The following is a 27,764-nucleotide window of genomic DNA, read 5'->3' as shown; positions in this document are numbered from 1 at the left end:
GTTTCATAATGAAATGTGCAAAGACCTGGAGTTAGACAACCAAAAGGGAAGAACACCCTCGGCACTTCTCAAGCTGAAAGAACTGAAGAAAAAATTCAAGCCTTGAGTTGTAATATTAAACGATTCTATAGCAAAATATTGAACAACACAGGAAACATCAAAAGAAGATGTAAGGAATGCACAGTCATTGTGCCAAAAAGAATTGGTCGACATTCAACCATTTCAGGAGGTAGCATATGATCAATAACTGATGGTATTGAGGGAAGAAATCCAAGCTGCATTGAAGGCACTGGTGAAAAACAAGGCTCCAGGAACAGACGGAATACCAATTAAGATGTTTCAACAAATAGATGCAATGCTGGAAGCACCCACTCATCTATGCCAAGAAATTTGGAAGACAGCTACCTGGCCAACTGACTGGAAGAGAGCCATATCTGTGCCCATTTCAAAGAAAGGTGATCCAACAGAATGTGGAAATGATCGAACAATATCATTAATATCATTTGCTGAAGATAATTTAAAAATGGTTGCAGCAGTACATCGACAAGAACTGCCAGAAATTCAAGCCAGATTCAGAACAGGAAGTGGAACGAGGGATATCATTGCTGATGTCAGATGGATCTTGGGTGAAAGCAGAGAATACCAGAAAGATGTTTACCTGTATTTTATTCACGATGCAAAGGCATTCCACAGTGTGGACCATAACAAATTATGGATAACATTGCGAACAATGGGAATTCCAGAACACTTAATTGTGGTCATGAGGAACCTGTACATAGACCACAGAACAAAGGGATACTGTGTGGTTCAAAATCAGGAAAGATGTGTGTCATACTTTTCATCATATTCATCGTAGATATCCAATCTTTATGTTGAGCAAATAATCCAAGAAACTGGACTATATGAAGAAGAATGCAGCATCAGGATTGGAGGAAGGATCATTAACAACCTGTGATATGACGGTGACACAACCTTGCTTGCTGAAAGTGAAGAGGACTTGAAGACTTTCTGATGAATATCAAAGACTACAGCCTTCAGTATGGATTACACCTCAACATGAAGAAAACAAAAATCCTCACAACTGGAACAATAAGCAACGTTATGATAAATGGAGAAAGTGTTGAAGTAGTTAAGGGTTTCATTTTACTTGGATCCATAATCAACGCCTATGGAAGCAGCAGTCCAGAAATCAAACGACACATTGTGTTGGGCAAATCTGCTGCAAAAGACCTCTTTAAAGTGTTAAAAAGCAAAGATGTCACCTTGAGGACTAAGCTGAGACTGACAAGCCTCATATGCATGTGAAAGCTGGACAATGAATAAGGAAGACCAAAGAAGAATTGATGGCTTTGCATTACGGTATTGGCAAATACCATGGATTGCCAAAAGAACAAACAAATTTGTCTTGGAAGAAGTACAACCAGAATGCTCCTTAGAAGCAAGGATGGCGAGACTACGGCTCACATAATTTGGACATGTTATCAGGAGGAATCATTCCCTGGAGAAGGACATCATGCTTGGTAAAGTAGAGGGTCAGTAAAAAAGAGGAAGACCCTCAATGACATGGATTGACACAGTGGCTGCAACAGTGGGCTCAAACATAGCAATGATTGTGAGTATGGCGCAGGACCAGGCAGTGATTCATTCTGTTGTGTGTAGGTCATTAAGGGTCAGAACCGACTTGAGGGCACCTGACAACAACAAAGTCTTCTCCAATTTGCTGCAGTTCTTACCTTTCTTTAATTTCTTACACGTGGTTTTCTTTTATGTACATTTTTCTGATCTAGGCGAATAAGAATATAAATCGACATGTGTGTGAAAAAATTCCTTACTTTTTTCATTAATTAATTAGTGAAGACATCATAAAACTTCTTTACTTTCTTGGGTTTTTTGATACATGTATTTCCTTAAAATGTGGTAAGAAATACAGAGACATTAGAAGAAGTTACCATCCAGAGATATCAACTTTCTTAGTCCCAACTTTACACACACCCACTCCATTGGCTGGTGATAAAGAAGATGACTGGAAATGTTTATGCTTCTTGGAGTTCCACTATCTTGCGCTGTAACTTCTTTAGATCTTTCTGGACTTTATATTTCTGTAATTGCATCTTTGTTTTCTGTATTTGTTGAAGGGAGCTGAGAGAGTCATGAATTGATTTAAAACCTGGTATGAGAACAGGTATACTTAAATTAAACAATGCATTGGAAGAGTTGCTAATCAGTCCCATTACAACTGATCATCATTTAATTCAAAGCACATTAAATTCCATTCAGATCAGTCTAAAAATGTATAATAATCCATTTTCTTATATGTCAGAAAGATGCATTAGCAAAAGTACTTCATTTTGTATCTGGTTTCATTGTGAAAATTTAATTTAATTCTCCTTATCCCTCCTCCAAATATATTGCAAAATGAAATAATTCTATATTTCAAGAAAGAAATTTAAAATATTTTCTTATTTTTGTATACTTTGGTTGACAAAAGATAGTGGGTGATCGCTTTTTTAATTCTTGTTACCAAACTGAAGATACAGACCACAGATAAGAATTTAGAACTTCTCTGAAAGTCACGTTTGAGGGACCTAAAGAATGGCCCTTTACCAGTCCCTCCACCCCCCAGCACTTTGTATCTCTCTCTTGACATTTATAGTCACTCATGACCCCAGAATTACCAGACCCCAAGCTCCTTAGGGTACAGCCCATTTCTCATTCAAGAGACCTCTCCCATAGTAATTTCTCAACACATTGTTATTGAAAGCAGAAAGGAGGAAACCATTAATTTGGAGTCCCTGTTTGCCAGAACTTCCACTTAGTAAAATGTAGAAACAAGAAGATTTTAAATTCCTCTTCAGCTCATCCTGGGGTTGTCCTCATGGAATGAGTAAAATTAAACTTCTGATAGTTAAGCTAAAAGCAAGGCCCTAAAAGAAGAGCCAGTTGAGTTTGGAACATAATTCCTGGCCAGAAAAATTGTTATTTACATTTGGTGTTGATGGTGAGGAGGTGTGGTGAATGTCAAATTTCCAGGCAGTGAATTCTACTTATATGCCAGGAACATCTGGCCAGTGAAACCACCTCTTCACAAGGCCCCTCAAGGCATCTCTATGTGGGACTAAAACTTGGTAGAATTTACAAATAAATTTTTCTGAGCTTTAGAAGACAAAATGGTTTGGGGCTTTCTCTAATAAAGGAATCCTTCTAATTCCTAGTAATTCCCTTCGAATTGTGACTCGAGGCAGATGGCTGCCCCACAGCCCTATCCCAAACCCATCCCTTTTTACAAATTAGATGAGCCTTTCAAATTAATCCTTTTTGATGTTAGCTCAGCTTGACACTGCTGCCGTTCGCCCCTCAAGAAGAAAAGCAGCCATTATGCTGGACTTTGCTAATTCATCTCTCTCACTTTTAAAGGTCAGGTCTCCAGTCTGACATCTGCCCAGGCTCATTATCTGCAGTTTAGTGAGAGGGTCATTTGATTTAAGCTCCTATTTTCATGATAAACCCACAAATCAGGTCTTGGTGATCTCCAAAGACCTTTCCAAGTCTAAAAGTTCTGTGATTCTATGACCTTAGAGAGAAAAAAAATTCAAAGATTTGGCAGTCTTGCGACACTGCCAAGTATGAATGAGGAAAGTTAATTTATTTACTTACCTTCCAGTAGTATGCTGACGTCCTGTATGATATTTCAGAAAGTTCAATCAAATACATAAGGATGTCACTAATGACAAGATTGATCCCAGGCCATTAGCCGAAAGTAGAAAACTCTGGGCAGGCAAGAACTGATTTTTCCTTACTTAATTAACGGCATCTGCTCACCTGTTTGATATTCAGTCTGCATTTTCTCTAATTCACCCCAGATCTGCTTTTCCAGTTGGCTCATCTTTTTGGACACTTTATTTTCTACCTGCTTTATTTTGTTCTGTTCTGCTTCCTGTTTCTGTGTGTTAATGAAATTCTCTAACTTGCTTGAAAGCTGCAGCAATTTTCCTTCCATTTTATTTTCGGACTTTTCCTGTAAGAGATATTATGTGATAAAACTCTGCAGAAAAGAAAAACTATGTGGACTTGTATTTCAGCTTAGAGAAAATGTTTTTAACAAATTCACTTTTGCATGTTAAACATGAAAATTCAAACCAAGTTCTTTTGTATCTCAAACTGTGTTCCCAAGTGTTAGAGTTAATCCCTTTGTCTGACCATGTTCATTTGTAGTTTCTGGAATTCTCCAGGGGCTGTAGGAATTGTTTAGAGCTGTACCCTAAAAGGAAAAAAAAGACATGTGGCCTTCCTGAAATGTCTTGAGGATTTGGAGTTTTAATTTAGTGTTAAAGAAGTGTACCAAAGGAAGAGGTTTTAGATAGCACCTTAACTGAGTTCCTTGGATATGTTTGTGAGTAATAGAAGTCTTTATTCTCTTAATCTTCATATTTCCACATGGACAGACTTTGATAGACCAGTAATTCTCCACCCCCCCAGTGACCACTAGAATCACTTGAGCTATGCCCCATCCCCAGAAAGTGATTTAATTGTTCTACAATGGAGCCTATGACAGGCATTGGTGGTTCAGTGGTAGAACTCTACCTTCCATGCCGGAGACCCAGGTTCAATTCCCAACCACTGCACCTAATGTGCAGCCACTACCAATCTGTCAGTGGAGGATTGTGTGTTGCTATGATGCTGAACAGGATTCAGTGGAGCTCCCAGACTAAGAAGGACTAGGAAGAAAGGCCTGGTGATATACTTCCAAAATTCAGCCAGTGACAACCCTATGGAGCACAATGGTCCAATCCACAAATGATCACAGGGATGGCACAGGAGCAGGCAGCATTGGCTTTGTTGTGCATGGGGTTGCCATGAGTTGGGGATGGAGCCGAATGATGGCGGCTAACACCACCACCACCACAATGGAGCCCAGATGATTCTAATGTGAAGCGAGCATGGAGACTGCTGACACAGCCTAATGCAAATTAACTTCTTTTCTCCTCACTCCCCAAAAGAGAAATGTGAGCAAGAACTGGGGGGCTACTGGCTTTTCCCCTTTGGTCCTCTTCTCTGGCTGCCTGCCTCATGGGTGGGCTGTGGGTTCTGGTCTCTGCCTTATGGTGGGGGCTCTGCCTGCAGGGTGACCCCATGGTCACCTGGTGCTGCCAAGTTCAGCGAGTCTGCCTACTTCAGGGGTGCAGAATGAGCAGGTCCACCTGGTCACAGATGAAACAGCACAGGCTTCAATAGCCTGATCAGCCATAAAAGCTGGTATGTTATCTCCCTCTCTCTGACTTCTGTCTCTAACACTTGTTCACAAACTCAGGTGGGGGGCTGAGGGTGTTCCTTACTGGGCTGCCTAAAGCCCTCTCCTGAAGTTCCAGAAACATCTTATTTGAATCATTCACCAGCAGGGCTGCCCCCACTGTTTACACTGGTGGCCTGCACTGCCCACCGCCCCCCGCCCCCATTGGGTCCCAGCAGCCTGGCCAGCTGTGCTGGTGGAAGTGGCAGAAGGAAGTCTGGAAGCAGTCTTCTCATATACCCTGGTGGCCTCACCCCAAAGCATGGGGGTTCTCCATAAGATCTGATCTGCAATAGGAGTTTTGAAACCTTTTATCTACTAACTGAGCCCCAGCTGGAAAGGATCAATGGCTTGTCGAAAGCAGAGGTTTTCAAGCTTTATTGTGCCCAAGATCACCCAGGGAGCTTGTCTAAAGCCAAAGATTCCCAGGGGAGCCCCCAGATAGTCTGATTCCCTAGGCCTGCGGAGAGACCAGGAATTTGTATTTTTTAAAAATTTCTTCAGAATATTCTGGTACAGGTAGAGTACATCTGAGAAACATGGGTTCGCAGAGTCAGGAAGTAACAAACAGGGACCAGAAGCCAGGACTCCTCCTCTGGACTCCCATTCGGGTGTTCTTTGCATTGTCGCCTTACTGACTGTAAAAAACGTGTTACTGAAAAGGCAATGAAGATTACTGTAAGTGTTGAAGTGTGAGCTTCACAGATTGCTACCATCCAGACAATGACAGTTATGGGATGAATTGGGTCCCCCAAAAAGATGTATTGAAGTCCTAACCCTCATGCCTTTGAATGTCACCTTATTTGGAAAAAGGGCCATTGCAGACTGTCATGGATTGAATTGTGTCCCCCCAAAAATGTGTGTAGCAACTTAGCTAGGTCATGATTCCCAGTATTGTATGATTGTGTTATCTGATGTGATAAACTCTATAGCTATGAGATTATATGTGATCTACTTATGTGTTGTAAATTCTATCACTGTGATGAGGTTACACTGATGAGGTTGACAAGATTAGATAGTGTCTTAATGCAATCTCTTTTGAGATAGAAAAGACAGAAGCGAGCAGAGACACATGGGAACCACACACCACCAAAACAGCAGTGCTGGGAGCAGAGCGTGTCCTTTGGACATGAGGTTCCTGTGCTGAGATGCTCCTAGACCAAGGCAAGACTGATGCATCACAAGGACTTTCCTCCAGAGTTGACAGAGAGAGAAAGCCTTCTTCTGGAGCTGATGCCCTGAATTTGGACTTGTAGCCTACTGGACCATGAGAGAATAAATTTCTCTTTGTTAAAGCCATCCACTCATGGTATTTCTGTTAGAGCCGCACTAGATGACTAAGACACAGATGTAATTAATTCAGTTGAGATGAGGTCGTTAGGGTAGGCCGTAACCTCTTTATGACTGGTATCTTTATAAAACACAGAGACAGAGAGGCACAGAGGGAAGATGGCCATGTGAGGAGGAGGCAGAGATTGTAGTGATGCTGCCACAAGCCAGGAACACCTGGGGCTATCAGAAACCAAGAGCGACAAGGAAGGGTCTTCCACTAGAGCCTTTGGAGAGAGCATGGCCCTACTGTCACCCTGAATACGGACTTCTAGACTCCAGAACTGTGAGACAATACATTTTTGTTGTTTTAAGCCACACAGTTTGTGGTAGTTTGTTGCTGCAGACCTAGAAACTATACAAGGACCATACAGCAATTTACTTAGTGAAGTAACAACACCCCTTACCAGTTTCTCCTGTAGAAACTTCAGACACTGATTTATGTGGCCGAGCTGGTCTTTTCCATATTTGATGAACTGGTTTTCTGTCCATTTTTTATTGTTTTCCACTTCTTCATAGAGATTATTTGAAAGTGAATTAAATCTAAGGAAAAAAAATGTTTTATTCAGTTTTAATAAGTAAACTTAAACAACAAAATTTAATGTGTTGAAAAAGTCTGCTGTTTTTTCCGATGATTAGGCTCAGTGTGACTACTCAAGTATTTATGGGGTTCTATGGGAGGTGGATGGAGCCCCTGGTGGTACAGTGGCTTAAGCACTCAGCTGCTAAACGAAAGGTCGGCAGTTCGAACCCTCCAGCTGCTCCATGGGAGAAAGATGTGGCAGTCTGCTTCCATAAAGATTTACAGCCTTGGAAACCCTATGGGGCAGTTCCGACTGTTGCTGTGAGTTGGAATTGATTCTATGGCAATGGGTGGGAGGTGGGGAGGCAAGGGAAGTGCACTTTGGGTCCTTGTGCTGAGTTTGTGTTCAGTCTAGTGGCTGACAATACCTGTCTACACATACACCCTATACCTTGATACACATACACACAGTGACAAGGAGCACAAGGAGCACAACCACAGCCAGTCAGAAATGCGTGTTACGCCATGCCAAATTCCTCTCAGGGCCTGGGTGCATTGTTTGGATTTGAAAGAAGTACTTTGATAAGTCACTTGGGGTGGGAACTATTACTTTATGGCAGAAGTTAGCAAACATCTTCTGTAAAGAGCCAGATAGTATGCATTTTAAGCTTTGTGGGCCACACAGTCTCTGTGTTAACCTCTCAACTCTGCCTTTGACGTGGGAAACCAGCCATAGATCTGTAAATAAATGAGTACGACTCTGCTAAAATCAGACTTTATTTATGGACACTGAAATCTGAATTTCATGTAATTTTCACATGCCGTGAAATATTTTTTTTTTAATTATTAAAAAATGTAAAAAACATTCTTAGCTGTGAGTTGTAAAAAAAAACAAACCATGGGCCAATTTGTCTCAAGGATGGTAGTTTGCCAGCCCCTGCTCTACAAGGGTCTCTGTGAGGCTGAGGGAGGACCTGGGGCATCGAAGATCAACACTGGCTACCAGAGAGGAGATAAGTCAGAGAGGAGCAGGGAGAGAGGAAGAGAGCCCTAAAAGGATTGTGGGAAAGCGGAGTATCCAAGGGAAACTTCGGGTTGTCTCCTCTGTCTCAGGTGAAACCTTCAGTAAAGTCTCCACTGCCATCAGTGGATCTGTGTGAGTGGATTCTTTCGGAGGGACTTAAAGAAGTACCAAGTTATTCTGGTCTGGGGCAAAATCAGACACAAGCCAGAGGTGCAAGAGGGGACTACTGGCATCAGGGTTACACACTATAACCAGTTAACCAGTTGCTGTGGAGTCAGTTCTGACTCATGGTGACTGCATGTGTGTCAGAGTAGAACTGTGCTCCATAGGGTTTTCAATGGCTGCTTTTTCAGAAGTAGATCACCAGGCCTTTCTTCTGAGGTTCTTCCGAGTGAACTTCCAACTTTTTGGCTAGTAGCCTAGAGCTTAATCATTTGTACCACCTAGTGACCATAGAAGTGTTAGATAAGAGAAGATAAAGGATTTTAAAAAATGGGTGTGGATGTGATTAAAAGGACTGGAATCATATACGATCAATTTGAAAAATCTGTAGGGTGGGTGAAGGTTTGAGCAGGGAGGTAAACCTTGATGGAAAATTGCCATGGATTGAACTGTGTCCCCCAGAAATATCTGTCAGCTTGGCTAGGTCATGATTCCCAGTATTGTATGATTGTCCATTTTGTTATCTGATGTGATTTCCCTATGTGTTGTAAATCCTACCTCTATGATGTTGATGAGATGGGATTAGCGGCAGTTTTGTTGATGAGATCTACAAGATTAGATTGTGTCTTAAGCCAATCTTTTTTGAGATATAAAAGACAGAAGAAAGCAGAGAGATAGGGGGACTTCATGCCACCAAGAAAGCCCTGCCAGGAGCAGATCGTGTCCTTTGGACCCGGGGTTCCTGCACAGAGAATCCCCGAGTCCAGGGGAAGATTGATGATGAGGACCTTCCTCTAGAGCCAGTGGAGAAAGCCTTCCCCTGGAGCTGACACCTTGAATTTGGACTTCTAGCCTACTCGACTGTGAGAATAAATTTCTCTTTGTTAAAGCTATCCACTTGTGGTATTTCTGTTATAGCAGCACTAGATGACTAAGACAGGAATTCACATCGGAAATAACAGAGATGTGAGACTGAGAAGAATGGTTTTTGTATATATCTTCTGGGTGTGACTTGCTCATGGTAAGACATCAATTTCAAATTCCTTTTAGAATTGGGTAAAATATTAGATTGGCAGGAACAACACCTATTGTTTATTATTGAAAATATTTAGGCTACTTTACAGTGTGTAGGTGGCTTGAAGTCATATTTGCTTTAATGCTTTCAGGTAAAATTATATCCAGAGAATTTAGTTTGTGATATTTATCACTGGGAATTGCTTAAAACATGCTGGAAATACACTGCATGTACATGCCTCTCTTACTCTCCTGAAAAAGCCTTTGGACTAATAATGAGAGAAGACAAGTTCTGTGAGGTCATCTCCATTTTCATTTAGAGTAATGGTTCTCAACCTGGGTGATTTTGCCCCTGGGGGACATTTGGCAATGTCTGGAGACATTTTTGGTTGTCACAACTGGGAGTTGCTACTGACACAGGACAGCCCCCCACGTCAAAGAATTACCTAGCCCAAAATAGGGCCAAGGTTAAAAAACCCTGATTTAGATGATGAAACCAAGGAATGGGAAAAGCAAGATCATTTTCCAATAGTTTTATTAGTGTAGTATAATAACTAAATTCTGATCTTCGTTCCTCTAAATTTTCCCATTTCTCTTGATATAGACAGGGATATTTTTCATAGAGAAAGGAGACCTTTGATTCAGATGAGTATTGCAACTTGGAAGAAGAAATGGTTTGCTCTTCTTGCAGAGCCCTGATGGTGCAGTGGTTAGAGATATGTCTGCCAATCAAAAGGTCAGCAGTTTGAATTCACCAGCTCCTCCTTGGAAACCCTATGGGTCAGTTCTGCTCTGTCCTGTAGGGTTGCTATGAGTCAGAATCAACTTGACAACAATGGGTTTGGTTTGGTTGGTTCTTAATCTAATCGTAATTCCCAGTTACCTGAGTTACTTGCTAACAGCTGTTGGATCTCAGACGAAGAAGCCCACAAACTGATAGGCAGACAACCTCATACTAGCCATATTTCCTCTATTCAGAACAGTCTTCCCCAGAATATCCGACGGCCTCTGCCCTCATTTCATTCAAATTTATATCCAAGTGCCACCTTACCAAAGAAGACTTATTTTTTAAATCACCCTAAAAAAATAAAAAAGGACTCCTCCTCCCCACCCGGCATCCTTGTTCCCTTACCCTACTTACTTTTTTCCAAAATACGCATCACTATCTGATTCATTACATACTAATCCATGTGCAGGCTCCTTCCCTAGAACTTAAGCTCCATGAATGGAAGGGTTTTTCATTGTTCATGACTGTGAACTATGCCTGGAATACAGTCGATGCTCAATAAATAGTTGTCAACTAAATGAACAAATGGGTCATCCTTTCTCATAAAATACCTTTTATTAGAGCTGCTGACAAATAACAAATCATAGACTTGTCAAAGTCCATCTAATCTACTCCAATTTTCATCTTTCCTTCCCTGTCTCTGGTGTGTTATTAACAGTGACGGCTAAGGGGGGTTGTAAATCCCCAGATGATTAAGAAGTAGCTTTACAACTGATTGGGAATCCAGACTTCAGTGTTCACTTTTACTATGTAAATAAATGAAAGCATTTACACTCATCACTGATACAATATTAACATCCCTCTGAAAACCAAGAAACCATTAAACGTGCCCAAGTAATAATAACTTTGGAAGGGCATATCAGTAGTTGAAATCCTGAAATTAAATAAAGCCATAAAGAATGAATTCTTATTTATAGCATTTTTATTATAAGGTTTTGCCTGCATGTTAGAGATAACAATCAGAAGTCAGACTCTGTCTGTCGTGTTTTATTAAAATAAGAAAGCATTTTAAAAACACATTCTCCTAGAAAGTTAAAAAGAATAAGAAGGAATAAAAATTTACGTAGATTTTTCTTAGACATTTCCCTAACATAATGGATATGATTTACCTTGTAAGAAGAATTACTTTTTCGTGAATTATTGAACTTACAGTTACAATCTCAACAAGATGAATTTATCTTAGATGACATCACATTTTAGTTCTCAAATCTTCTATTCCAATTTTCTATTCCAGTGTCTCTATCAGATGTGGATGGATATAGATAGATGAACAGATGGATGGATAGACTTTTAAATTATGGCCAGAGTTCTTACTAGGAATATGTTTTATTTTTATTTTCATAATGGTGGAATCAGGTAAAATGCACATCAAGGACAATATAAGGGAGAAATTTACAAAAGGGTTAGGGAAAATTTAACAGGGATTTATAGAGCCTAGGGAATAGAGCTGTGGTAAAAGTGAACGGTGAGGGCAGAAAGTCAGGCTTCAAACAAACATACTGGTGACCACCATGGTTATGGCTGACGTACGTAAATGAGGACATAGTTTCATCATGGGCAATTCTATCAGTTCACTTATGTCCCAAACCTAGTGTCTTGCATTAGGGGAAATCTGTTGAATAAACTTATCTAAAAGATGTGAAAATTTTGAATTCCCAGAAACTGTTAACATTAACAGGTTCTCATGAATTTAGATAGTGGCTTTGACTATGACTATATAGAGAATTAGTGGCCGTTGATGGGCTGATAAACACAGAAGGTTTTTGTAATCATATTTGGAAAAGTCTTCATGATAGATTATGAGTTATTTATTTCATTGGAGATGGAGTCTAATATTTGAAGTTTCATGCCAGAAGTAAGAAATCAATTCCAAATATTCACACACATATATATATATATGTATGTATGTGTGTGTGTGTGTGAATATTTGGAATTTATATATATATATATGATACTAAGTTTATACCTATAGGGAGAACTCTCTTGAACTAATTTCTTCTTAATGTTCTGTGATTTCCAACTACTAACACTAATTAGAAAGTGATTCCAATACTACTCTGCTACGAAGACTCTTTTTTTTTTGCTAGGAAGACTCTTGTTTCTTGGTCTTTCCAAGTTGCACTTGAACTTAAATCCTAATAATTTTATAGCCTGTTTTCTTGGTCACTCAAGCAATATACGATCTTTTTTCTCCCCTAAATTTCTGCAGCACAATTAGTTTACTAACCATCACGTAGATGGAATCAAGGGATGGAGGTGACATGGATTTGTAAAACTAAACCAAGGCTTTGGAGTCAGACACTTTCTAGCTGTGTGACCTTGGGCAAATTATTTAGTCACTCTAATTCTAAATTTCTTCATCTTTAAAATGGGGATAAGACTTACCCTGCATATCTGGGCGCATCTGGAGCATCCAGTGATTGGTAGGCATTTTCCATATTTATTATTATTTTTGCCTACTGATATAGTAACACTGTTTTAATGCTTACCTGTGTTCAGCGTTTTACTTATTTATGTGCCTCCTCCCTAGCTATATATGGCTAGGATCATGTCTTTGGATTCTAAAACACTATTTGCATGTTATAGGTGCTCAGAAATCATTCATTCATTCATTCATTTGGCCAAAATTCATTTCTGCTGAATGTGCTGGTTACTAAAGATACAAAGGAGAATGAGACATGTCCCCACCTTGGGCAGAGTTTGTAACTTTCTACTAGGGTAATGTTTTCATGTGAAAGCTGAACAATGAATAAGAAAGACAGAAGAAGAATTGATGCATTTGAATTATGGTGTTGGTGAAGAATACTGAACATACTATGGAATGTCAGAAGAACAAATCTGTCTTGGAAGAAGTACAACCAGAATGCTTCCTAAAAGTGAGGATGGCGAGACTTTGTCTCACTTACTTTGGACATGTTATCGGGAGGGATCAGTCCCTGGAGAAGGACATCCTGCCTGATAAAGTAGAGGGTCAGAGAAAAAGATAAGATGGTGGATTGACACAGTGGCTGCAACAATGGGCTCAAACATAACAACAAATGTGAGGATGGCACAGAACTGGGCAGTGTTTTGTTCTGTTGTACACAGGGTTGCTATGAGTCAGAACTGACTCAACGACACCTAACACACGCACACACACACACAAGTTTTCAAAGTTGTGGTAAGACTTGAATGTATGCATTTGCTTCATTGCTTCGTTACTACAAATACTTGTTGTTTTCTTATGAATCATTGCTGACTAAATAGCATCAACAACAAGAATTATCTGTGGAGCGACCGGCAGGTGTGCCCCTGCCAAACTCTTGTTAAAAGATGAGTGTATTTCATGATGGCTGAGAGTCTTGCTATATAAGCACTAAGTTGTTGGCTTAGGATATTACTTAGCTGAACATCTGGCTAAGACCCTTCTGGAAGGAGGAGGCTCGATGGAGGGGCTCAGATAACAGAGTCATTTGCCTCCTTTGTCAGTTCCAGTGATCTGCCAAAGTCTCAGGAATTCGCTAGAAAACCCCAGACAATACTGTGGCTTTTAAGTTCAATATATAATGTAAATTTAGTAGAACATTAAATTCGAATTTTGGAAGTTTTTAAATGGGAAAATTTCTCCATTAAACTTACCTTTTAATGTTATTAAAATTATTTTATTTAAAAGTTAATCTCTTTGGTCCCAGTTTTTTCTTTAAAAAAAGAAAAAGAGGAAATCTATACCGCATCCACCTTTTTAAAAATTTATATGTATCTCAATATCCTAACATTAGCAATGATTTATTACAATTTTTTAAAGGTGTGGAAAAATTTTTTCTTGTTCTTGTTTGAAGGCATACTTGCTAAAAGCTAAAATCCAATATGTCAGATAAAAACAGACTGTTCTAATTGAGAGAGAGAGAGCTTTACCTCCCTTGCTTTCTCTTTGAGCAAAATATATATATATATATTTTTTGCAATATATAGCCCAGTCAAAGAGTTAATATTCCTAATGTGAAGGAATCCTATAAATTGATAAGAAAATGATAAAAATCCCTGTGCAGCATTGGACAAACGGTAAGAACAGGCAATTCACAGAAAAGGAAGTTCAAATGGTGAAGGGAATGCAAATTGAAACAAGATGCTATTTTTTATTCTTTGATGGAACTATTAAAAGGAGAAGATCTAGTGCTGGCAAGAATGCAGAGAAAGGCCTTCTCATACATTTCTTGTGGGAGTGTAAACTGTTATGCTTTTAGAAATTATTTTAAAAAATTAATAAATACGTATCCCCTTTGACCCAGGAATCTTGCCTATAGAAATAAAATAACAGTATCTAAGAATAGCTAAGGATATACACACAAGAATTATTATTATAAGACTATTTGTGGTGGCCATAAACTGGAAATAATCTATTCAGCAAAGAGATACATTATTCAATTAATTATGGCATATCTGTAAATTAGAATATTATACAGCTGTTAAAATAATGTTAGAATAATATTCACTGATCTAGAGAGATATCCAGAATGTACTACAAAAAAGCAAATTATGGAGTAATTTATTTAAAAAACCTATATTTTTATATGTATAATGTATGTAGTATGTGTGTATACACACACACATATAGGCACATATATAACTTTTTTCTGTTATATGTTTATATGAACAAAGATGAAAGTATGGAAGAATACATTCCTGGCTAGGAAGCTGGGATAGAGGCCTCTTTTTCAACTTTGTTTATTTCTTTGTTTGTGGGAATGCACATTACTTTTTAATAAAAAATATGATGGAGAAAATTTAAATGAAAAATCGTCAGTCATGTAATTGAGTTATTAGAGCTCATAAGTATTTGCCTGGCTAAAAATCTAGTTTAAATATTCACTGTTACCTACTGTAATACTAATGAAATTTTGGACTTCATTATTTAAAGTGAGAAAAAGATGCAAGTTTACACTATTACAAAAGTGTCCAGATTCATATTTAGCTGTTTAGATGACACTTCTACTTTCAATTTCCCATAGTATCAAAGATGGAAAAAGTAAGCAGTACCATCAATGAAACATTCAGCCCTAGATCAAACATTTCCTTTCTTTCTCATGCCCATTATACCTTATATCTTTAAACCAGTCTTCCATTCCAGATTATAAATTCCATCTCTTCCTTACAAGATCAGTTTTTAAACTGTATTTCTAGAAACAGTTTATTTTTCTACTTCTCTTTTGCACACTTTATCTTAATTCCAGGATAAAGGAATTAGATCAGGCACCACACAGGTATTTGCTGGGTACCCTCATTGTGCTAGAATTTAAGAACCTAGGAATACTTCCTTACAGTATGAAGAAAGTAGGTATTTTCTGTTTACTCAATATACATATCCTTCTTTGAGTTTTAGTGATGGCTAGTTTTTTTTTTTTTTTTTTTTTTGTTAATCAATTTCTAGGACACACACATTCCCAATTTTAAGATCTGTGAAATTGGGATGTGACCTAGAGATATATATATAAAAAAAATAATGGTACATCTTAAAGTTAATGGCACTTGGTTAATAAAACACGGTAGACACAGGTGAAAATAGAGCAAGTGAAGTATTATCAAAATATTGGATTTGACCAAGGCATTAAACACAAGTGATGTGGGACAGGGAGGAAAAAGAACAAGGGTAGAAGGGGGCAATAAGAAAGTGTCATCCAAGTGACTAGAATTTTCTTCTTCCTTCATCATGACCCTGGGAAATGGGGGTCATTTAAACGAGAAGGAGGGGATTCAAGAATAAGGAGGCCAAAAAATTGAGTATTTGTAGAGCTTTGTTTACTGCTTTCTCTATAACAACAACAACAACAAAAATCCCAAACCTGTTGCTGTTGAGTCTATTCCAACTCATGGCGACCCTAAAGGACAAAGTAGAACCACCCCATAGGGTTTCCAAGGAGCAGATGGTGGATTTGAATCACCGACCTTTTGGTTAGCAGCCAAGCTCTTAACTACTGTGCCACCAGGACTCCTCTTTCTCTATGGGGTAGGGAAAATAGTTTAAGATGCAATAGAGACCACAGTCTCAAAATGGATAATGTAAAGAAGTGAGTGGAGGATCTTTGAAAAAAATCTTTAAAAATTTTTAAAAAATAATCTTAGAGGTTAAATTTATATTCAATAGTGCTTTATATTCCAGCATTTTAGCATACAATTGCTGATAAGTTAAAATTACTATACAGGAAGGATCAGGATGAGTATGTCAATTCAGCTGAGATATGCAAAGAAAATGAGAAAATTAATATTCATATTTCTTCTTTTATTATGAATATTGCATAAGTTACTTTAGTGTAGACTATTCTCTGCATTAGTGTGCTGCTTTATTTCCTGGCCAGGTTCAGATTCCTGGGATAGATTTTCATAAAATACCAATGCTTTCATTAGGGAAAACTGTTTGGAATGCATTTAACAGAATTAAAAATCTTCCATTCACTTACTTGAACTCCAAAAGGTCCATTTCGTGGTGATAATTCCCCTGGACCATCTTTAAATTTGAGGTTTGCTCAGAACTGGAAGCCTCTATCTTTCCTAAGAGCTGCATTACCTAATGAAAGTACAAGAAGGAGCTTTTTTCTCTGAACAATACCACCAGCACTTACATTAATTGTACTTTATATGTAAAGGAGCCAGGAAACAGACTTGAACCTAAAGCAAACTTGCATTTGAAAATGATGTTTTTCAAATGAATGTGATTCAATATTTATAGAACTATCCCCACAGAAAGACTAGTGGGGGATATTCCGTTCTGTTGTCTATAATACTCTTTTTGATAATAGGCTACTTAATGATTTAATGGACACATACTATTGGTTTAGTTTATTTATTAATCTCCCCTCTTCCTGCAGCTCCCTCCCCATTTTTCCCTCACAGGTTTTAATTGATTATTTCTTTATTTTCTGTCTCCCTGGGTATAATGCAAGCTCTGTGGTTTACCACTCTGTCCTCAGTGACTATTAGGTGACCCATGGTAAATATTCAACAAATACTTACGGAATAAATGTTTAAATACACAGTTAGACTCGGAGGAAAACACACGAGTGGTCTAAAACTTGGCCCCAGAGATTTCCAGTTAGGATTCAGACATGGGCACAAGTGAATCCCAGATGAAATGATTTAGGGCATATAAAGACTGGAATAGACAAGTTCCAGTTCTGGAAACTAGGATAAGAGTGTCTTCTACATTGCCAGAAACATTGAGGAATTTCCTTTTGGTAAAAAGAAAAAAAAATTGAAAAATAGATGCAGAATTGCAGCATTAAAACTATAAATTAGTAAGAAAAGTACAAAGAAACAAAAATCTAATCACTTGAGTAAAAAAAGCACCCTTTTAATTCTAGTGACCATGGAAATACATCTCTCAGATCTGCTGCTGTGGGGAACGTAATTGGCCAAGGGCCCTGACTGCTGTGCTGAGGCCATACTTCCCATAGGTTGCTCCTAGCCAGAGTCTGAGTAGTACCCCTCTGATGGGCCAAGGAACTCGTTGCAACTTTCTTAGGATGGCACTGCAGTCTCAGACCTTCCTTCCCCATCTTTTTCACAGGAGTCAGGCCTACATTGTAGTTCGAAGGCTCTCCCCACCTCCTCCAACTCCCTCCCCATTTTTCCCACACAGGTTTTTCCCTCAATAAATCTCTTGCCCATCTAATTCTGTTTTGGCATTTGCTAAGACTCTGGACTAACACAGGTGTCAAACTGTAAATCAACACTGTAATTACAATTTACTTAGAAAATCATGATGACATTACATATCAAAAGGACAAAGCCAAATTTATAATTTCAGGTAAATTCATGGCATTAGATGTTTTCATAATTAAATCAGAAAGAATAAAGCTGTGCAAGCTAACCATTCATTTCACAAAGTTAAAAAGGCACTAACAAACCTAACCACAGGAAAACACAATGAGGAAACTTAAGCTGTGTTAGGCAGACTGGTCTTACAAAAGTGCTCTGGAACTGATGAAAATATTATATTACATGGCTAAAGGGACTTAGATTACAGACCTTAAGATAGGGATATTATCCTGGATTATCTAAGTGGGCCCAATCTAATCACAGGAAGAATATTGAATATATCATGGACTGCCAGAGGAATGAACAAATCTGTGCTGGAAGAAGTACAGCCAGAATGCTCCTTAGAAGCGAGAATGGCGAGACTTCGTCTCACATACTTTGGACATGTTATCAGGAGGGACCAGTCCCTGGAGAAGGACGTCATGGTTGGTAGAGTACAGGGTCAGCAAAAAAGAGGAAGACCCTCAATGAGATGGACTACACAGTGGCTGCAAAAATGGGCTGAAGCATAACAACGATCGTGAGGATGGCACAGGACCAGGCAGAGTTTTGTTCTCTTGTACACAGGGTCACTATGAGTCAAAACCAACATGACGGCACCTAACAACAGCAAACATATTGCCGGTGGGTGTGCAATATGGTAAAAGCCTTATGGAGAGCAATGTGGCAAGATCTGTCAAAATAACAAACACATGTGCCCTTTCACCCACCAATCCCATGTCTGGTTGTTTATCTTACACATATCCCTACACATATACAAAATGACAAATGTGCAAGGTTATTCATTGTAGCATTGTTTGAAAGAGCAAAAAACTGGAATATCCATCTATAAGGGCCTGACAAAATGAATTATTGTATAGTCATACAGAGGAAGAGTATGCAGTATATACTGATACGCAAAGAGCTCCAGGGTATATTTGTTTAGTTAAAAAAAAAATCAAAGTGCATAGCAGTATATATAATATGCTATCTTTTGTTGAAGGGCAAATAAGAATTTATATTTGCATTTGGTAGTTCCTGCATGAAGACATACTGGAAAGATCTACAACAGACTAATAAAAATGATTATGTGTGAGGGGTATGAGAGAATATGATGGTGACAGGGTAGAGGTGAGAGTTCTCAGCGTATATTTTCTTGATGTAGTTTTGGGTTTTGAACCAAATTTATGTATCACCGTAAAAAGAAAAAAAACTAAGCAAGGAGAGAACTATAGTCTAATTTCCTACTTTCATTTTTGAACTTAGATGCAAAATGAAATACTGAGTTACCCAATGATTGTATAGCTTTCATTAGAGAAATGTAAGAATGTTTCAGTTTTAGGAAATGTGTTAGTACAGCACATTAGAACACCAAAGAAGTGAAAAACAAGAAAACAAAAAAACAAAACCGAAGAACAATCAGTATGGTGACTTAGGTATGCATTGATGTCTAAAACGCATTTGATAAAATTAAATGTTTAGTTCTGACAAAAACTAAGTAAAGTAGGAATCAGTGGAAACTTCCTCAACATGATTAAAAATAAGTATATCAAACCAACACCTAACATCAAATAACAGAGACATTCCCGGTATAATCAGGAACCAGACAGGCTGCCTTCTATGACCACTTTGATTTAACAGTGTTCTGGAAGTTCCAGTCAAGACCATGAGAAAAGAAAACAGTGATGGGGTTTTAAATCAGAAAACCAGAGATAAAATTGTTATGATTTGTTGTTGATATGATTACCACACCAAACCCATTGCAGTGGAGTCGATTCCGACTCACAGTGACCCTATAGGACAGAGCAGAAGCGCTCCATACGGTTTGCAAGGTTGTAATCTTTTCGGAAGCAGACTGCCACATCTTCATCCCTCAGAGCGGCTAGTGGATTTGAACTGCTGACCTTTAGGTTAGCAGCCAAGTACTTAACCACTGTGCCACCAGGGCTAGAGTACCTTGAAAAACTAAGAGAATCAACCTTAAAAAATCCTATTAGTGCTAATTAGATGGGTGGGCAGGAGGGTGGGCAGGAGGGTGGGCAGGAGGGTGGGCAAGGGAACCTGGATGGAACTGGAGTAAACTATGTTCCCCGTCACACCTTCTACTCTTGGTAAACTGGCTCCCACCACCACATAAACAAACATCAAAACTTCTTACCCCCCAGGTCCCAAAGGATCTCTGCTTTGCTCTGCTCAAAATGACTTGAGGTGTTTGTTTAAAGAAGGATATATGATAAAGTGAGGCGGAGAAGACTTTGCACTGGGCTCCATTTTAGTTAAATCATTGTCTGGGAGGATGAGAAAGGCAAGAAAGACATTTCAGGCAGAAAATAGCCTGGAAAAGGTGGAGGATGTGCAATACCTTGGCATAGATGGGGAGTTCAGTTACCACTGGGCATAAAGGGTAAGTAAGGAAGCAAAGGGATGAGCTGAAGAGATAAGCAGGAGCCAAGTATGGATGGCCTTTAAAGTCCAGGCCCAACGATGTGTATATTATTTTGTAAGAGACATAACTCATTGCAGGATTTTAAGCAGGGATGTTAATGATCAACTCACATTTATGTTGGACCTTTAATAATAATAATTTCAATGGGAAATACCATCGTTTATAATCCCTGTTTCTCCAATCTTTGAGGGGAAGCCAGAGAGTAAGAAATTAATGGCAATGATGGAATCAAGTAGCATACACTTAAATGCATGGCTGTATTGGAACATAGGGGGCACTCATTAAATATTTGTTGACTGGACTGACCATACTCATGGTGTATATGTGTGAGCTGCCATATTTGAACCCTTTGAAAAACAGCTATTTAAAACAGTTATCACTTGTATGGGTATTTTGATAAGATGTAATGATCTTACTTCTGGTAGTAATGCATAATATACGAGTTTCATCTGTTTTCAGTTACCTTCGTATCCAAGTTCTTAGAAACAGTTTCCAGGGCAGACACGAGCCCTTGAATTGATTTCTCAGTTTGCCGATATTCGTGCCTGATGAAGTGAATGTCTCCAGAAAGCTTTACAATGCTTGAATCACATCTAGTGGCAAGATGAAAATTGGTAGTGAGATCAATAGACTCATAACATTTTTAATACTACAGTAGAACCTGTATGTATTTGAAATCATTTGATTTCAAATATTCTAAAGTTCTTTAAATAATGTGTTGTAGATGTAAGAAGATATACAGGAATCTTGTTCTTCATTTTCTTCTTTTCTTCCTGATGGGAGAGAAACCAAGTTGAATGATGATACATTGGCCCAAACCAGAGCACCAAGATTTGGAAAAGTTTAGATAGGGACACTGGGATATATTAACGGAAATTTTAAGATTTTCAGTCTGATATATTATCTCAGTCACAGGAGTTCCAATAGATTTTGACATTTTAGGAATACACCCTGCTGCCTATAGTTAGTCAAAATTGAAAATTTTCCTTTCCTATGTAACTTTCTGAATTTCCCTTCCTCTCTGTAGCCTCTTTCCTTAAACTCCAGAGAATCAATCCTTTCTTTGACTGGAAAAGTTGGCCTAGCCCAACAAAGTCTTCTGATCCCTCCTGTAGGCCCTAATCGAAGCTCCTGTTCCTTGACTGGTCTCAGGCAGGTGTTGTTTTATATTAGGGTGATAACAATTCACACTAACAAGTGAAAGAAGCTTGACCTATGAGGATTTTTTTTTTTTTTTGGTCTTTTTTTTAACTCTGTCTCACTCTCTCTCTCTTTTTTTTTTTTATTGTGCTTTAGATGAGGGTTTACAGAGCAAATTAGTTTCTCATTAAAAATTAATACACATATTGTTTAGTGATATTGGTAGCCAACCACATGATACTCTCCCCTCTTGACCTTGGGTTCCCCATTACCAGCTTTCCTGTCCCCTCCTGCCTTCTCGTCCTGCCCCTGGGCTGGTGTGCCCATTTAGTCTCATTTTGTTTTATGGGCCTGTCTAATCTTTGGCTGAAAGGTGAACTTCAGGAGTGACTTCAGTACTGAGTTAGAAGGGTGTCCAGGAGCCATACTCTCAGGGTTTCTCCAGTCTCTGTTAGACCAGTAAGTCTAGTCTTTTTTTGTGAGTTAGAATTTCATTCTACATTTTTCTCCAGCTCTGTCTGGGACTCTTCTATTGTTATCCCTGTCAGAGCAGTCGGTGGTGACAGCCGGGCACCATCTAGTTGTGTTGGACTGACTCTGCTGGAGGCTGTGATAGTTGTGGTCCATTAGTCCTTTGGACTAATCTTTCCCTTGTGTCTCTAGTTTTCTTCATTTTCCTTTGCTCCTGAAGTGGTGGGGCCAGTGGAGTATTTTAGATAGCCTGTCAGATGCTTTTAAGACCCCAGATGCTACTCAGCAAAGTAGGATGTAGAATATTTTCTTTATAAACTATGTTTATGCCAGTTGAGCTAGATGGCCCCCGAAACCATGGTCCCCAGCCCTCAGCTCAGTAATTTGGTCCCTCAGGGAGTTTGGATGTGCCTGTGAATCTTCCATTACCTTGCCTTGGTCAAGTTGTGCTGACTTTCTCAGTATTGTGTACTGCCTTACCCTTCACCAAAGTTACCACTTATCTATTGTCTGGTTAGTGTTTTTCCCTTCCCACCCCTCCCCTCCCATCAAAGATTGTTTGTTTGGTGGGTAAACCCTTTTATAAGTGTTTATAGCAGTGGTCTCATACAATATTTGTCCTTTTGTGATTGACTTATTTCACTCAGCATAATGCCCTCCAGATTCATCCATGTTGTGAGATGTTTCAAAGATTCATCATTGTTCTTTATCATTGTGTAGTATTCCATTGTGTGTATGTACCATAGTTTGTTTATCCATTCATCTGTTGATGGGCACTTAGGTTGTTTCCATCTTTTTGCTATTGTGAATAATGCTGCAATGAACATGGGTGTGCATATGTCTATTTGTGTGATGGCTCTTAATTCTCTAGGATATATTCCTAGGAGTGGGATTGCTGGATCATGTGGTATTTCTATTTACAGCTTTTTAAGGAAGGGCCATATTGTTTTCCAAAATGGTTGTACCATTTTGCATTCCAACCAGCAGTGCATAAGAGTTCCAATCTCCCCACAGCCCCTCCAACATTTGTTATTTTCTGTTTTTTTTTTTTTTTATTTTTGATTCGTGCCAGTAATGTTGGGGTGAGATGGTATCTCATTGTAGTTCTGATTTGCATTTCTGTAGTGGCTAGTGATCGATCATGACCATTTCCTCATGTGTCTGTTAGCCACCTAAATGTCTTCTTTGGTGAAGTGTCTGTTCATATCCTCTGCCCATTTTTCAGTTGGATTATCCGTCTTTTTGTTGTAGAGTTGTTGGATTTTCATATAGATTTTAGAGATTAGAACTTTGTCTGATTTGTCATAGCCAAAAAATTTTTCCCAGTCTATAGGTTCTCTTTTTACTCTTTTGGTGAAGTCTTTTGATGAGCATAAGTGTTGAATTTTTAGACGATCCCAGTTATCTAGCTTATCTTCTGGTGTTTGTGTATTGTTAGTTATGCTGTGTATTAGGGCCTCTAGCATTGACCCTATTTTTTCTTCCACTATCTGTATAGTTTTTGGTTTTATATTTAGCTTTTTGATCCATTTTGAATTAGTTTTTGTGTACAGTGTGAGGTATGGTCCTATTTCATTTTTTTGCAGATAGACATCCAGTTTTGCCAGCACTGTTTGTTAAAAAGACTGTCTTTTTCCCATTTAATGGACTTTGGGCTTTTGTGGAATATCAGGTGACCATAGGTGGATGGATTTACGTCTGGATTCTCAATTCTGTTTTATTGGTCAGTGGGTCCATCGTTGTACAAGTACCAGACTGTTTTGACTACCTTAGCTGTATAGTAGGTTCTGAGGTCAGATAGTGTGAGTCCTCCTACTTTATTCTTCTTCTTCAGTAGTGCTTTACTTATCCAGGTCCTCTTTCCTTTCCATATATAGTTAACAATTAGTTTTCCCATCTTGTTAAAGAATGCTATTGGTATTTGGATGGGGATTGCATTGTATTTGTAGATCACTTTGGGTAAAATTGACATTTTCACAATATTGAGTCTACCTATCCATGAGTATGGTATGTATTTCCATTTATGTAGGTCTCTTTTGGTTTCTTGCAGTAGTGTTCTGTAATTTTCTTTGCATAGGTCTTTTACATCCCTGGTTAGATTTATTCCTAAGTATTTTATTTTTTTTAGGGGCTATTATAAATGGTATTGCTTTCCTGATTTCCTCTTCATAGCTCTCTTTATTGGTGTATAGGAAGCAAACTGATTTTTGTATGTTTGTCTTGTATCCTGCTACTCTGCTGAATCTTTCTGTTAGTTCCAGTAGTTATCTTGTGGAGTCTTTTGGGTTCTCTATGTACAGCATCTTATCATCTGCAAACAGGATAGTTTTACTTCTTCCTTACCAATTTGGATGCCCTTTATTTCTTTTTCTTGCCTTATTGCTCTAGCTAGGACTTCATGCACAATGTTAAATAGGAGTGGTTATAAAGGGCATCTTTGTCTTGTTCTTGCTCTCAGGGTGAATGTTTTCAGCCTCTCTCTGCTAAGAATGATGTTAGCTGTTGGTTTTGTATAGATGTCCTTTATTACATTGAGGAATTTCCTTTCTATACCTATTTTATTCAGAGTTTTTATCAGGAACAGGTGTTGGACTTTGTCAAATGCCTTTTCTGCATCAATTGATATGGTCATGTGAGTCTTTTCTTTTGTTTTATTTATGTGGTAGATTATGTCAATTGATTTTCTAATGTTGAATCATCCTTGCATGCCTGGTATGAATCCCATTGGGTCATGATGTATCATTTTTTTGATATAATGCTGAATTCTATTGGTTAGAATTTTGTTGAGAATTTTTGTATCTATAGTCATGAGAGATATTTGTCTGTAATTTTCTTTTTTTGTAGTGTCTTTGCCTGGTTTTGGTATCAAGGTTATGCTAGCTTCATAGAATGAATTCAAAGAAGTATCCCTTCCTTTTCTATGTTCTAAAATAGTTTGAGTAGTACTGGCACAAGCTTTTCTCTGAATGTTTGGTAGAGTTCTCCAGTGAAGCCATCTGGGCCAGGGCTTTTTTTTGTTGTTGGGAGTTTTTTCTTACCTTTTCAATCTCTTCTCTTGTTATGGGCCTGTTCAGATTTTTGACCTCAGTTTGTGTTAGTTTGAGTAGGTAGTGTTTTTCTAGAAATGTTTCTACTTCCTCTAGCCTTTCAAATTTGTTGGGGTATAGTTTTTCATTGTACTCTGTTATGATCCTTTTTATTTCAGTTGGATCTGTTGTAATGTCCCCCATTTCATTTCTTATTTTGGTTACCTGCATCCTCTCCTGTTTTTCTTTTGTCTGTTTGGCCAATGGTTTGTTAATTTTGTTGATCCTTTCGAAGAACCAACTTTTGATTTTGATGATTCTTTCTATTGTTTTTCTATTCTCTATTTCATTTATTTCTGCTCTGATCTGTATTATTTCCTTTCTTCTGGTGGCTCTGGGCTTCTTTTGCTGTTTTCTTTCTATTTGTTTGAGTTGTATAGCTAATGTTTTGATTTTGTCCCTTTCTTCTTTTTTGATGTGTGCATCTGTTGATATAAACTGACCACTGAGCAATGCCTTCACTGTGTTCTGAAGGTTTTGGTATGATGTGTTTTGATTCTAGGAATTTTTTAATTCCATCTTTGATGTCTTCTACTACCCAATGGTTTGTAAGCAAAGTGTTATTCAGTTTTCATATATTTGATTTTTTTCCTCGCTCTTCTGTTATTAATTTCTACTTTTATGGTGCTGTGATCAGAAAAGATGCTTTGTATTATCTCAGTGCTTTGGATTTTGTTGAGGGTTGCTTTGTGGCATAAGATGTGGTCTATTCTGCAAAACTTTCCATGTGCATTGGAAAAGAATGTGTGCGCTGCTGTTGGGTGAAGTGTTCTACATATGTCTATGAGGTTAAGTTGGTTTATTGTGGCCTTTATATCTTCTGTATCTTTGCTGAGTTTCTTCCTAGATGTTCTGTCCTTTACTGAGAGTGGTGTGTTAAAGTCTTTTACTATTATTGTGGAACTATCAGTTTATCTTTTCAGTGCTGTTAGAGTTTGTTTTATGTATTTCGGAGCCCTGTCATTGGGTGCATAGATATTTATTATGGTTTTGTCCTCATGGTGGATTGTCCTTTTAATCATTATGCAATGTCCTTCCTTATCTTTTAGGGTGGATTTTGTTTTAAAGTCTATTTTATCTGAGATTAGTATTGCCATTCCTGCTCTTTTTTGGTTGCTGGTTGCTTGATATATTTTTTCTATCCTTTGATTTTTATATATTTATGTCTTTGTTTCTAATGTGTGTCTTTAGACAGAATATTGATGGATCCTTTTTTCTTTTTTTTTAAATCCATTCTGTCATTCTCTGTCTCTTCATGGGTGCATTTAAGCCATTTACGTTCAGTATGATTATTGATAGGTGTGAGTTTATTGCTGCCATTTTTTACTGCTTTGTTTTGTAGTGCTGATGTTTTCTTTGTTCCCCTTAGACTTCTGTGCTGAATTCCTTTTGTTTTTCATTTGTTTCCTTTTTATGTTTACTGAGACTTTATGTTTTTCTTCTTTATTTTGATGAGTAGGTTTGTTAACTTTATTTGTCATTACCTTGGAATTTACCCCTAGCTTCCTAAGTTTGAACCAGTCTTTTATTACTTGATATTGCCTTGAATTTCTCTCCATTTGAAATTTCTATACCTATACTGTTTATTCCCTCTTTTATTGTTCTGACATTGTTGTCATTTACAGATTGACCTCTCTGGTTTTCTGTTGTGAATTTTTTAGTTCTGTTTTATCCTTTAGAGTTCATTACCTAGATTGGTATCTAGCTGATGCATTCTTGCATCTTAGATTCAGGCCATTGTCTAATGTTGTTGGTTCTCTAACTGAAGGACCCCCTTTAAGAATTCTTGTAAGTTTGGTTTGGTTTTTACATATTCCCTAATTTCTGTGAAATGTCCTAATTTTGCCATCATATTTGGGCAAGATCTTTGCAGGAGATATTATTCTTGATTGGTGATTTTTTTTCAAGGTTTTATATATGTCATCCATGTCATCCCATTGCCTTCTTGCCTGCTTGGTTTCTGCTGAGTAATCACAGCTTAGTCTTATTGTTTCTCCTCTGTATGTGACTTTTCATTTTTCTTGAGCTGCTGTCAAGATTCTTTCTTTGTCTTTGGTTTAGGCAAGTGTGATTATGCTATGTCTTGGTGATTTCCTTTTAGGGTGTATCCTATATGAGGTTCATTGAGCCTCTTGAATGGTCAGCTTTTCATCTTTCATGGTATTAGGGAAGTTTTCTGTCATAAAATCTTCAATGATCCTCTTTGTGTTTTCTGTTTTCTCCCCTTGTGCTGGAACTCTGATCATATGCAAATTTTTGCTTTTGATTGTATCCCACATCATTCTCAGAGTTTCTTCATTTTTTTTCTCTGATTTTTTCCTCAAAGTGGTATCAAAGAATTTGTCTTCAATTTAACTAATTCTGTCTTCTATTGTTTCAAATATGCTCCTAAAACCTTCTATGGCACTGTCCATTTCTGAAATCTTGTTGTTTACCTTTTGGATTTCTAATTGCTGTTTTTGTATGATTTCTAGTTGCTTGTTTATTTTGACATCTACTTTCCTGTATTATTTTCCTGAATTCTTCCATTGTTTTGTCTGTCTTTTTCATGACTTTGTTTATTTTTTCCTCATTTTTGTCTGTATTTTCCTTCATCTGTTGGAGAACCCTGAATATTAGAGCTCTGAATTCCCTATCAGGTAGTTCCAGTGCCTTTTCTTCTAGCAGAAGGTCATCTGGTGTTTTATTTTGGTCACTTTCTGGGGCCTTCCTGTTTGTTTGTTTG

At 38.1% G+C, this 27,764-nt stretch overlaps 1 protein-coding gene across 1 annotated transcript in view; it reads right to left on the bottom strand.

Annotated features, from left to right (window-relative positions):
- Window positions 1-1,865: 1,865 nt before the first annotated feature.
- Window positions 1,866-27,764, bottom strand: part of FAM81B (family with sequence similarity 81 member B) — an 80,313-nt gene continuing 54,414 nt past the window's right edge. The window contains exons 6-10 of the mRNA XM_004375034.1: window positions 20,806-20,935; window positions 16,561-16,667; window positions 7,024-7,159; window positions 3,820-4,015; window positions 1,866-2,167 (exon numbers count right to left, since the gene is read on the bottom strand). Of these exons, the coding sequence (XP_004375091.1) occupies window positions 2,034-2,167; window positions 3,820-4,015; window positions 7,024-7,159; window positions 16,561-16,667; window positions 20,806-20,935 (703 nt within the window). The 3' untranslated portion in view covers window positions 1,866-2,033. The remainder of the gene's footprint in view (window positions 2,168-3,819; window positions 4,016-7,023; window positions 7,160-16,560; window positions 16,668-20,805; window positions 20,936-27,764) is intronic.

Source organism: Trichechus manatus, unplaced genomic scaffold (assembly GCF_000243295.1).
Source record: "Trichechus manatus latirostris isolate Lorelei unplaced genomic scaffold, TriManLat1.0 scaffold00032, whole genome shotgun sequence".
NCBI classification, from domain to species: Eukaryota; Metazoa; Chordata; class Mammalia; order Sirenia; family Trichechidae; genus Trichechus; species Trichechus manatus.
The sequence above is the reverse complement of the archived record's forward strand: the minus strand, read 5'-3'. Positions and strand labels throughout refer to the sequence as shown.